This window comes from Cucurbita maxima, unplaced genomic scaffold (genome assembly GCF_002738345.1).
Source record: "Cucurbita maxima cultivar Rimu unplaced genomic scaffold, Cmax_1.0 Cma_Scf00053, whole genome shotgun sequence".
Classification (NCBI taxonomy): Eukaryota; Viridiplantae; Streptophyta; class Magnoliopsida; order Cucurbitales; family Cucurbitaceae; genus Cucurbita; species Cucurbita maxima.
Window position 1 is genome coordinate 567,532 of NW_019272069.1, and position 11,762 is coordinate 579,293.

The following is an 11,762-nucleotide window of genomic DNA, read 5'->3' on the forward strand; positions in this document are numbered from 1 at the left end:
CTTATTATTTGTAATTTACCTTATTTCTGTATTCTGTAAATGATTATAAATAAGAGAACTCTCACCACCATTTGGGTGTGGTGGATTAATCAAACATTCACAGTTACCATATCAAAACCGTATTGAACATTTTAATCACAGTGTCTAAAGATGTTGGGATACAGTCGTGGGTCGATTGCAGTTGCGCTTGTTGAACCATTTAGAGGTGTTGGACCACATGTGTGGTATGGGTCGAAAGCATGGACGTGGGCTGATTCCGAATCTTAAGTTAGCACGGTCAGGGTTATAAATTTTAAAATATATAAACTAGATAGTTAATTTTATAACTATCATAATACCAATATGATAACAAAATGGTTACAAGTTTACTTAAAATTTTAAATTATTATTTTCACAAAAATTATTTTAATATCAAAATTTTTAGTTTCACTAGAGAACATCATGTGATAGAAGTTAAAATTTGAAACTGAATTTTTGGAATTGGAGATGTTTTTAAATTGTTTTTGTTTTTTAGTTTGAATAATTACCTGCGTTTTTGTCACATACCAAATTTGATAATGAGACTTTTGAATGTATAATTTCAATCTGTTCATCCCCAATCGCTGAATGGTACTGAATTTTTCACCAACCGCTAAATCGATCTTCTCCTTTTTCTCTCATCGAATTTCTCGTCCACCTCTCAGCGCTCCATTCCGAAATCCAATTGATTCTGCCTATCATTTTCCAATTCCGAAGTTTCAGAGTCGATTTGGTGATCTTCAAGATCTGGTAAATGCCTCAGGTTTGATTGCTTTGGGGGTTTGAAGGCTGAAGACGAAGTCTATCAGTCGCTGAGAAGATGCGAAGTAAGGGATCGAATGCTCGGCTTTCGAGCATGCCTATTCGATCCCGAATTCCCACACTTCTGCTCTCCATGTTCGCTACCTTCGCTTCAATCTATGTCGCTGGCCGGTTCGTTCTCTTTGATTCCATCGTTTCCACTATTTCTTCTTCCCTCGATATTTGGTTACGGATCAATTTGAATTCTGGATGATTTGCAGGTTATGGCAGGATGCGGAGAACAGGGTTTACTTGATTAAAGAGCTGGATAGGTTAACTGGTCAGGTGGGTAAGCCGCTTTAGCCATTAATGGTGCTTACTGATTTCTGGAATTTTTAGTTAACATTATTTGTAAGCGACTTTTGAGCATCTACATTCCGACTTGCACTTGTCTGAGCTTAAGCTGAATTTCAGCTTCTAATTTTCGAGCAGCGGTTCAATTATTAAACTAACTGGAATGATTTTTATTAACAATTCAATTGATATAAATATCCTTCAAAGGCATGGCAGTGTGCGTAGGGAAGAAACAGTGGTTGATAATTCCATGGTCTTTGAAATATAATACATTATGTGCTTTTTTGCATCAAGATTGTTGTTGTTTTGTTAGAACTCAAGGACACAGTTGTACAACCTATAGAACAGATCTTGTTCAAGTAAGGTCCAACAAATTGTTTTGGTTTTTGGTTGGTTTTTTCGTTACAAGGTATGAGTGGATACCTGGATCATAATTCTGGATGGTAATTTAAATCAATCAAAATTTGTTTGTTGATGTTGAATCATCACAATGAGAATATAGCATAGGATGATTTAGCCATAAATGAACCAATGAGGCTATGGGTTAGCCAAAAAATGCAATAGTAGCTAACAGATCTTGGCTTTGAATTCATTTTTTTTACGCCCCTTCTTTTCGCTGCAGATCTAGTTGTGATTTTTGTTGATTTCATATCCAGTTGCTTACTTTTGTCTTCTCTGGATTATTCAAATTGATCCGTGGTACCTGTACAGGGACAATCTGCAATTTCAGTGGATGATACATTAAAAATCATAGCTTGCAGGTAGTACTTATTTTCATTTGATTGGATTTAAACTATCTAATTTTAAGTACACAGCCCCAATCTCTTGTAATATTTCTACTTTTTTTATAGGGAACAACAGAAGAAGTTGTTGGCTCTTGAGATGGACTTGGCTGCTGCTAGGCAGGAGGGTTTTATGGTGAAGCATTCAAGAGAGACTAACGAAACAAAGGTCCCCTTGGTTGTAATTGGAATTATCACCAGATTTGGCCGCAAAACCAACAGAGATGCAATTCGTAAAGCATGGATGGGAACTGGTAATGCATTATTCTTCCCTGTCGTCGAAGTTATTCACATGCCAAATTGCTAGGATTGAGGTTCTGTATACCTCAGAATATACAAAGAAAAATCAGGTTTAAGAATGAACAATTAAGACTGGAGGGCTTGTTATGGTGTGAGAAAGATCGGTTTTTGTGACTCTGTAATTCCTCATTGTACTTTCTCATGGCAGGGAAACAAATGTCTTCCCCCTTTCTGATTGCTACATTTTGAAAATATAGTTTATGTTTGTGTATATTAAAATCATTTCTTAACGCTGTTTTATTGAATGTTTAAACCTAAGAGCTTTATTTGCAGGTGCTTCTTTGAGAAAAATGGAGAAACAAAAGGGCATAATTGCTAGATTTGTCATTGGAAGAAGGTTTTATTTCTATTCATTTTTTCTCTTTATGTCTAATATTCTGATTTTCAATTGTATGTTAATGGCTGGTTTTGTATGCTTTCTTGTAGTCCAAACCGAGGGGACAGTTTAGACAGGGCCATTGACGATGAAAACGGACAATATAATGATTTCATTATACATGTATGTTTTCTTAATTGTTAGACGGTTTGCTTCAGCATCAAAATCATCAGTTTCTCGGGGAAGCAATTTTTGTTACCTGAGTAAAATTTAGTTGATTTTCTTTAGCCTACTTCTTTACAGAATGACCATGTGGAGGCGCCGGAGGAGCTATCAAAGAAGGCCAAGCTTTTTTTTGCTTATGCAGTTGATAGATGGGATGCTGAATTTTACGCCAAAGTCAATGATGATGTTTACATAAATATTGGTTAGTACAACTAGTGAGATGAACAATTTCCCGTTAATCCATCTAGCTTTGCATGTAAAAATCCTCCGAGAAAGTAAGAAACAAAATCAGTCTGTCAATGAAACTTCATGCCTCATGCTAAAACAATCAAGAAGTAAAAAAACTAGTGAGATGAATATCAAATTTTCTTGATTAGCCGGTGCTATATCTCTTTGTATTGAAAGTGAGTTAATTAATGCAATACGACGTTGGTTGAGACAGTCGCACCATAATGGAAGGTGTTCTGCATCATCTATTTGAAGACGGGAGCATTGTTGAGGAGACTGGCTCTTTTGCTTTTCTTTTTAGAAATAAGAAGAAAATTTTAAGAGGTTAGAGAAGTCTTGAGAAGTTTGAAGTTTGAAGTCATTAACAATGATTCTCTTGTAATTTTCTTTTCTTAGGGTTCATTTTCTTAGGTTTGGTCTTATTTTCATGACCCTTTTTTCCTAAACAAAATGCCCTCAATTGTGTTATTTCTTATAAAACACAACTATTACTGTACCTTCAACGTTACTTTTCCCATTGAAGTGAAGCTATTCTCAGCTTCTTCCCATTTCGGGCGTATGGCACTTTTGAGCTAAAATGTATACATTAGCTAATCATATCTGTAATTATTTTTGCTCTATGCAGATGTCCTAGGGAGCACACTTGCTTCTTACCTGGACAAACCTCGTGTCTATATTGGGTGCATGAAATCTGGTGAAGTGTTCTCAGAACCGTGAGTATGGCGTAAATCAGCAGACATTTAACGTAGGTAGTGGACATTTGACCATGAAACTAAATCTCTCATCTTTCTCCATTTGGACCTTTTCAGGAGCCACAAATGGTATGAACCAGATTGGTGGAAATTTGGTGATAAAAAAGCGTAAGTTATATTGCATCTGTATACGCCGAAAATTAATGTTACTGATTCGTTCTGCTAGATTCTTTCCTTTGCCGAACATTCTAAGACTGTGTTTGGGGTGTTCTTCCACTTTTTCCATGGTCAAAAACTCATTCCACTCGAGATTATTATGTTTATCATGTTTTGGTCTTTGGAGAATATATAGAGAAAGTCAATTTAAAAGTGTTTTTGTCTTAGAAACTACTTATATATGCATATATATTTGAGAAAGTATTTGTGGAAAAACACTACTCTAATGGTGTAGGATGAAAACCTATTGTTTATTGAGTACTTTAGTAAAAGAACACTTGCTAAATGCACATATTGAAAATCGTTTTGAACCGAACATTGACTCGGTGATCCTAACTGGATTTGTGAACCATAATTTCATCTCTTGTGAAAGTTTTCTTTACTTCCTTATGGCTGTTTTTCATAATTTTGTGTTCTTGTAATAAAATTTGCCATCTTTGTCTAACACATACAGATACTTCCGTCATGCTTCCGGCGAAATGTATGTCATATCAAAAGCTCTGGCCAAGTTCATTTCAATAAACAGGCAAGTGTTTCTGCTTATTATCCATCGTCTTGTCTGCATTTTACATAGCTCAACAGGCATGATTACATCAGGTTTCTCAATCTGCAGATCTCTTCTCCGTTCTTACGCCCATGACGATGTCACTGCTGGCTCCTGGTTTATCGGGCTCGATGCCACATACATTGACGAGGGGAAGTTTTGCTGCTCTTCTTGGTCTGCTGGTCTGTCTCCCTCTATCTCTAACACAACAGATCAGAATTGGAAATCTTCAAACCCCCAAAACTTCAACATTAACACTATAAGTACCAAGTTCTTAGCAAGTTGCATTTTGTTTTTTCTCCCTTTTCAGGAGCCATTTGCGCAGGTGTCTGATTGTGTTGCTTGAAAATCCTTGATGGGAAGGGGAAGTGCCAGCCTGAAGAGAACACAGAACTAATTTATATGTTTATGATGTCGTGTGTGTCGCTTGGCGAAAGACAATAATATTAGCTCTTCGGACGCTGTCTTCAGATTCTTACGCTAACGCTGAGTTCTCGAGAGACTGACCAGAGGTTCACAGTTTGTAAGATGTGCAATAACAGTATTTTCTTCATTCTTTAGACTTCACTTCATCATACAGACGTTCTTATCTGTTATTTTGGCGTTCATTTAGCACATCCGGATGTATGTTAGTTAATTCATTCAGGCTAGTTGGACCTTTGAGAAATGTAGATTATTAAAGGCACTGTTTTATGAAGCACCTATAATCGAGGATGACTCTCTTGTGGAGCAAAACTCTCGTGCTGTTGTTCATTTGCCCTGTTATGTTAACAGATAACAGAAATCAAACGATTCGGAATGTGATTAGACTATAAGAGTAGAAGCGATTTAAAACCTTGAGGTTGACAGCGAAGCGGACAATATCTACTAGCGGTGGACTTGGACGGTTAAGAAGAATAACAGAAATCCAACTCTTCGCTTGTTTAAATGGTTGATTAGCCACTTTAGATACATTCAGTTTGTTTCATTTATGAATCTCTACTAAGAAGGTGGTAACTTGTTATAACACATCGACCACTAGTAACTTGACACTATCAACGACAATATTCTTTATGACATTTACAATCCCAAGAGGCCACTATTGTCGTATACAAAGACTCATAGTTGGAAGTATTACAAATTTTTTGACACTATCTATAACAACTCAAGTCCAAGCCCAACGCTAGTAGATTTTTTGGACTTTTTCTCCGAATTTCACCTCAAGGTTTTAAAACAAAACATTCTTTTATAATAGTATCATAGCTAGATATTGAGCGGTGTGTCAGCAAGTATGCTGGGCCCCAAAGGGGTGGACTGTGAGATCCCACATTGGTTGGAGAGGAGAACGAAGCATTCCTTTATATAAGAATGTGGAAATCTCTCCCTAACATAAACATTTTAAAACCTTGAGGGAAAACCCAAATGAGAAAACCGAAAGAAAACAATATCGGCTAGCGGCGGGCTTGGGCTGTTACATTTATACACGTTATCTAATATGTTATAAATCATATTAAGTATACATATTTTTGTTCCGGCCATTATAGCACATGTGTCTCTCACATGTGTCCCTCACAACATAACGGGAACGTAATCCTAATCTTCCTCTGACTTATCCCTAATAGCTTCTCAAAGTTTTCAACTTCAAATATGGAAGCTAAACATGAGGGTTATGCATGTTGCAAGACTTAATCCATGCAACCCTCTCCCCATGCAACCCTCTCCCCACATTCCCAAAGGTACCAGGACACAACCAGCTTGCTAGCACCTCAATTATTTTCACCAGGCGACTATCTACCTAAGATACCAAAGAAATTTAAAACATATTAAATCCCAGGTAGGTGACCACCCAATTCCTGACCACGAAGATTTTCTTCTTTTATTCGAGAAAATTTAAAACGTACCATTTTGGTTTCTTGTTTCAAGAATACGTTAAAACGTCGGCTACTTTTTGTTATTTTTTCCATTACTACAAAATAAAAATAAAAATTTCTATTATTTTTTCATTACTCAAAGAAAAAAGAAATCGTTTTAGTTTACTTATGTCTACATGTCCCAACTACATTTTAAGGTACATCGTATAACTTTTGAAACCAAACGAACCCATTTCTTGAAAACTCGGGACTCGAAAGGTAGTTTGTGAAAGTAGGCCTATGATTAAACCATGGAAGGCATAAATACCTAAGCTTAGTTTATATTTTATATACAACAAAGCAAGGGAACAATTTCATGCTACAATACAACAAAAGGAAGTAAAACAGCAAAAGATGCCTCTTATCAAGAGAATACATACAATGCCTAAGAACTGGAGAGGGTTACAAGCATGTTCAAACGCTCGCTCTCACAGGTTAAATATGTGGTCACTTGCACTAAATAAGGCAGCATTGAACTGTCTTGTATTCAAGTCACCTCCATCCAAAGAACCAAATCGGTCGAGCCACTGCGTCGGGCTCGGGTTTTCGCTTTCCTCTACCCACTCTGAAGTCATATCAATGTCGTCGAACTGGATAGGATCAGATTCCAGGGGTTTTGTTTTCATCTGTCTAGCTAACTTGAGATTGTAGTTTATGTAGACGAGGTCATTGAGAGTTTCTTTGTCGATCTTATTCCGTTTTTCGGAGTGAATTTGCTGAAACGTGCTCCAATGTCTTTCGAAAGAGAAAGTACTACAAACTTGACTGAGAATCCGTATTGCTACTCGTTGTAACACGGGTGCAGAGTCACCAAACTGTTCCCACCAAAGCCCTACAACACATCAAATGGTGAGCTTCTGTCAAAACAAATGAATGTCGAACAATAATAGATTTACTAAGCCATCATAGCTAGGAGAGATCCGGACTTTTGACTTCTTGGTCGAAAACATGTGCATTAACCAGTTGAGTTATACCTAAGTTAGTCATCGACCATTTAGAACTATTCCTAAACGAAGGACTAAAGTTCTTCGTTCTAAAACCTCTATTAATAGATATCGATTCTAAACCATGCCCTCAAGAGTATTGACGCCTACATTCCTAATTCAGAGCTTCCAAAATGATATTCATTTAATGGAATGAGCAACTAAAAGAGGAAGAAAAGAAAACCATGCATTCTAGACAGTTGAGCAGTTGTAGGAAAAAAAAGGAACAGAACACAAAATACACCTTAGCTGTAACAACCCAAGTCTACCGCTAGCAGATATTATCCTTTTTGGGCTTTCCCGTCCGGGCTTTCCCTCAAAATTTTTAAAACGCGTCTGCTAAGGAGAGGTTTCCACCCCCTTATAAAAAATGGTTCGTTCTCACATTAGCAGTGAATACACTCGTTAACTATATTCAGGACAATGAAAACAAGTATATTGAAAATATGAACCGTTCAAGTAAAAATTAAGTTTAGCTGTTTCATAATATTCGGATTTGGAACTAAGTAGAGGAATTCCTAATGCAGGATTCGAACTCGACGTTCGGGTAGTTGCTAAATCTAAGCATTTTAGTGTACAAAATTCTTCACACTGGAAATGCCATGACTGGATCTAGTGATTTAGTTCACCTAAAATCAGCAAGGAGTTGAGAGATTCAATAGCAGAAAACTTACAAGGCGAAACGGTATCTCGTGCTTCCATAGCTAAACTGCATCCAAACATCCCGTTCGCCTTTGTGAAAGTAAATATTTGATTGGTAATATCCCGTCTCATCTCTGGCAAGGGGAGTAATTTCTCCAAAACATTAAAGAAGTCTTCTTTAATGGAAGTAAGGAACTTTATTTCTGAATTGTACTGAATACTCGGGTTCAAAAACGCAGCTGCTGCGTGAAGAGGAGAATGAAGTTGGTCTCGCCACTTTCTATCGACGATATCGAGGAACGTCTTGCACTTGATTTCATCCATTATATAGTACGTTCTTATTGATTCTTTTGCTCTAGTCATTAACTCATATATACATCCCACAGCAGGTTTACCCCCAGACACTTCTCTTAATACTCTTAGGAAAGGCTCTGAAATTGCTACACATTCTTCCACTGCCCTCCAGAAATCATTATCTTCTATAATGGCAATACAAGAAATGCTCTGTGGTTTATTTGCATAAGGATTTGTGGTGTATTCAGGGCTGTTGAACATATGCTTCAGTCTTGACCTTTGCTTCAGAATAGATTGCAGAGACAGGAAGCTTGATACGGGTTTCGATATCCCAGTTCGAATGAGTTCTTGACCGCCCGTGAACCTTCGCATCAGGTCAAGCAATGAGGAACTATTATATAGAAACTTTGATATGGTTTGTGCTTGCAAGATACATCTGTTTACCCAATCTACCTTTGAAAATTCCTCCAAAATTGAATTCAGACACTGAGAAGCACAAGGAGACACAAATATAGTTCCATAAGTCTGAAGGATATGATTAGCAATGCCTGTATAGTTGAAACTACTGTCCATAATTATCTGTACTACGTTTTCATGTCCAAAATCTTGAATCACAGAATCGAATAAATCCGCTAGGCACTTTGTGTTCTTGAAATATGCAGATGCATCGACCGATTTGTGAAAAAAGGTCTGGGATGGAGATGAAACCAAAAAGTTTATCAAAGCCCTTGATTTATTGTCGGTCCACGTGTCTACGATGATTGTGCAGCCGGTGGTAGCCCACTCTTTCTCAATATCCTTCGACTGAAGGCTCACTTCAGTTTTGATCCTTTCCAGCCATGTACTCTTCAAAGTTTCTGCAGAAGGACCCGTAAATCCCGGGCCACATTTCCCTATTGCATCGATCATTAGCTGATACGATGAAGATCTAGCTATACTAAAGTCTAGCTTATTCTCAAAAAAGAACAAAGCAATGCTTTTCTCAGCATTTTCATGGTTGAGTAATGATGGGGGAGCCATGGGAGTAACCGTTGGAAAAACTTTGGCGATTGGAGACGGGGCCTCCATTGAAACAACAGATTTACATGTCGACATTGATGGCGCATTTTCGACAGTCTTGACTTCAGCTATCTTCTGCTTTTTCCCACTCGACGTTTCCTTAAACTCCTCTCTAGTTGCTAGTATGGCTCTAACTCTATCCGAAACATCGTCCCTCACTTTACTACATGGATTTACACCTCTACTCGGCAATCGAGATAAATGATGCTTCAATCTACTAATCCCACCATTCAAAACTCTAAGACAAAATTTACACTTCACCTTGTTACCATCTAATTTCTCAGCATACTCCCAACAAATATCTTTCTCACGGACCACTGCGAAAAGTAACGAGAATCAAACAGCTGATGTGGTTCGTCATCCAAGGAAAAACATGCCAAAAACTTATAGAATCCACAAAAGGCGACAACGAGCGAAAGAACGTATACAAGGATAATAACACAAGAATCTAGTTTGGCAACAAGTATTGGTAACAAAAAAGTTTCAAACTCACTCAGGATGTGTATGTGTTCTGATGTTCCGGCAAGCCAACCTACCGAGGACCAAACCAAAAGGACAGTAATAAGCAGCTGAGACGCCATGATAGAAAATTCATGATTAGCATAGAAACAACAAAAGATAGATGAATAAAACAAGACAGAAAGGATCTAAAATGTGGAACACCATAGACCTTTCCTTAACATTATCAAACCAGCTGGTGTCATGTCTGATTGCTTGTGAATTTGAGAGAAACAGAACATGATTATTTAGAAAAAAACATATATATTCCCTGAAATCATTTTGTCCCTTATTTTGATGGGACTGAAACTCCTCAAGAAAAGGGATCTTCCAAAATGCCTCTGCCTCTCTCAGCAATGTTCAACTAACTTACGTGTTGGTATGAACTTAAAGCCACACCATTCGTATTTGAGAGAGAAACTTTAAAAGCAAAACCAAGTGATCTGAAAAAACAACTATGAGTATCAAATCAAAACCTCTTCTACTTTTTTACTTTTTTCCAAACATTTTAGAACACCCCATTTTCCCTCCATCGATTTTTTCAGAAGCCAAACAAGTCAGAAACCCCCCCTTACATTAAACTAGCAATCACATATCCATGAAATTGAAGTAACAAAAGATCATAAAACGAAAACAAAAGTTCCAATATGGATCATCATCCAAGAACTTAAACAATCCCACAAAGAACCAAGAGACTGCCAAAGAAGCAGAAAACTGGAATCAATTGAAAAATCCGAACACCCTTTTTCCACTGAATTCTCTCCCGACAGTGAAAGAAGCAGAAAAGTGGAATTGTAAAACAAATCGGGAGGCATGAACTAAAATAGAGCTGAAAAACACAGAAAAAAGTAAGAAAAGAAGACATGGAAAAGTGGGGGAGGAAAACGAAAGAAAATTAACGAGAAATTTAAGGGGAACTTACAGAAGAGAGAGAGAGAGATTGGTTATTTGGGTGGTGTTGTTCTCGACGGAGAGATGAGCGGAGGGTTAGCAGTAGAGGAAAAAAATGATCGATTTATCGCGAGATTTTTGAGAGACCTCAAAAGCTCTGTTCTTAGGGTTTTTGTTCAATCAATTTTATTTCTTTTTCTCTTTTTCAAATTTTCATTTCTTTTATTTTATTTTATTTTTCCATACGATATATCGCGGGCCATCCAATCCAACAACCAATTGATAACTAGTTTCCTTCCCTATTACCCGACATGTCGATTTTCAATCCCGATATGTCGATGTTGGAAACGACGTCGTATTTCGAGATAGAAAAAGTAATCGGATTTTAGGAAGACTTTCTCTATCAGAGCCAGGTTTCGATCCTGGGACCTGTGGGTTATGGGCCCACCACGCTTCCGCTGCGCCACTCTGATTTGTGGACATGCAACTGATAAATATTTAATTGATTATCAGCCAACATCGATGATAGAAACGACGTCGTATTTCGAGCATAAATATATTGGGATAACGTTGACGGATTTGGAAGCCTTTCTATATCAGAGCCAGGTTTCGATCCTGGGACCTGTGGGTTATGGGCCCACCACGCTTCCGCTGCGCCACTCTGATTTGTTGAGATGCAACTGATATATAATTAATTCATTATTAACCGACATATCGATGATGGAAACGACGTCGTATTTCGAGCATAAATATATTGGGATAACGTTGACGGATTTGGAAGCCTTCCTCTATCAGAGCCAGGTTTCGATCCTTGGACCTGTGGGTTATGGGCCCACCACGCTTCCGCTGCGCCACTCTGATTTGTTGAAATGTTTATTTTTATTTTGTTTAATTATAATATTATTATTTTTAAATTAATATAAATAGCACAATTATTTGCTTCTCTCTTTTATCGTTAACTAAATAGTTTTTCGATTTTTATTAATTGATTTAATAGAAAATTTTCCTTTTTTGAAATTTTAACTCATTTATTTCAAGCATTTAATTTTGATTAAGTTTTGAAGTTTTTTTTTTTTTTTTTTTTTTTTTT

At 37.2% G+C, this 11,762-nt stretch overlaps 2 protein-coding genes and 3 non-coding genes across 8 annotated transcripts; 1 reads left to right on the forward strand and 4 right to left on the reverse strand.

The window, feature by feature from the left end:
- The first annotated feature begins 518 nt into the window (after window positions 1-518).
- LOC111471553 (hydroxyproline O-galactosyltransferase HPGT1) lies at window positions 519-5,169 on the forward strand. The gene is made up of 12 exons (XM_023117280.1): window positions 519-951; window positions 1,041-1,104; window positions 1,825-1,874; window positions 1,965-2,149; window positions 2,469-2,532; window positions 2,622-2,694; window positions 2,815-2,938; window positions 3,590-3,677; window positions 3,774-3,824; window positions 4,327-4,398; window positions 4,486-4,598; window positions 4,727-5,169. The coding sequence occupies exons 1-12, from the start codon at window positions 839-841 to the stop codon at window positions 4,747-4,749; spliced, it is 1,020 nt and encodes a 339-aa protein (XP_022973048.1). The 5' UTR covers window positions 519-838; the 3' UTR covers window positions 4,750-5,169.
- Window positions 5,170-6,562: 1,393 nt separating this feature from the next.
- On the reverse strand, window positions 6,563-10,821 carry LOC111471543. 4 transcript variants are annotated; one of them, XM_023117264.1, is made up of 5 exons: window positions 9,954-10,663; window positions 9,777-9,852; window positions 9,545-9,600; window positions 7,963-9,446; window positions 6,563-7,137 (listed from the first exon to the last, which is right to left on the reverse strand). In XM_023117264.1, the coding sequence occupies exons 3-5, from the start codon at window positions 9,553-9,555 to the stop codon at window positions 6,734-6,736; spliced, it is 1,899 nt and encodes a 632-aa protein (XP_022973032.1). In that variant the 5' UTR covers window positions 9,556-9,600; window positions 9,777-9,852; window positions 9,954-10,663; the 3' UTR covers window positions 6,563-6,733. The 4 variants fall into 4 exon arrangements, with proteins under 4 accessions (XP_022973032.1, XP_022973029.1, XP_022973031.1 ...); XM_023117263.1 differs by lacking the exon at window positions 9,954-10,663 and adding an exon at window positions 10,704-10,821 and having other exon boundaries at window positions 6,734-7,137; window positions 7,963-9,600; XM_023117262.1 differs by having other exon boundaries at window positions 6,734-7,137; window positions 7,963-9,600.
- Window positions 10,822-11,073: 252 nt separating this feature from the next.
- TRNAM-CAU lies at window positions 11,074-11,145 on the reverse strand. The gene has a single exon. It is a non-coding gene; the product is annotated as a tRNA-Met (tRNA).
- A 121-nt stretch (window positions 11,146-11,266) lies between these two features.
- TRNAM-CAU lies at window positions 11,267-11,338 on the reverse strand. Its single transcript has one exon. It is a non-coding gene; the product is annotated as a tRNA-Met (tRNA).
- Window positions 11,339-11,461: 123 nt separating this feature from the next.
- On the reverse strand, window positions 11,462-11,533 carry TRNAM-CAU. The gene has a single exon. It is a non-coding gene; the product is annotated as a tRNA-Met (tRNA).
- Between the last annotated feature and the right edge of the window lie 229 nt (window positions 11,534-11,762).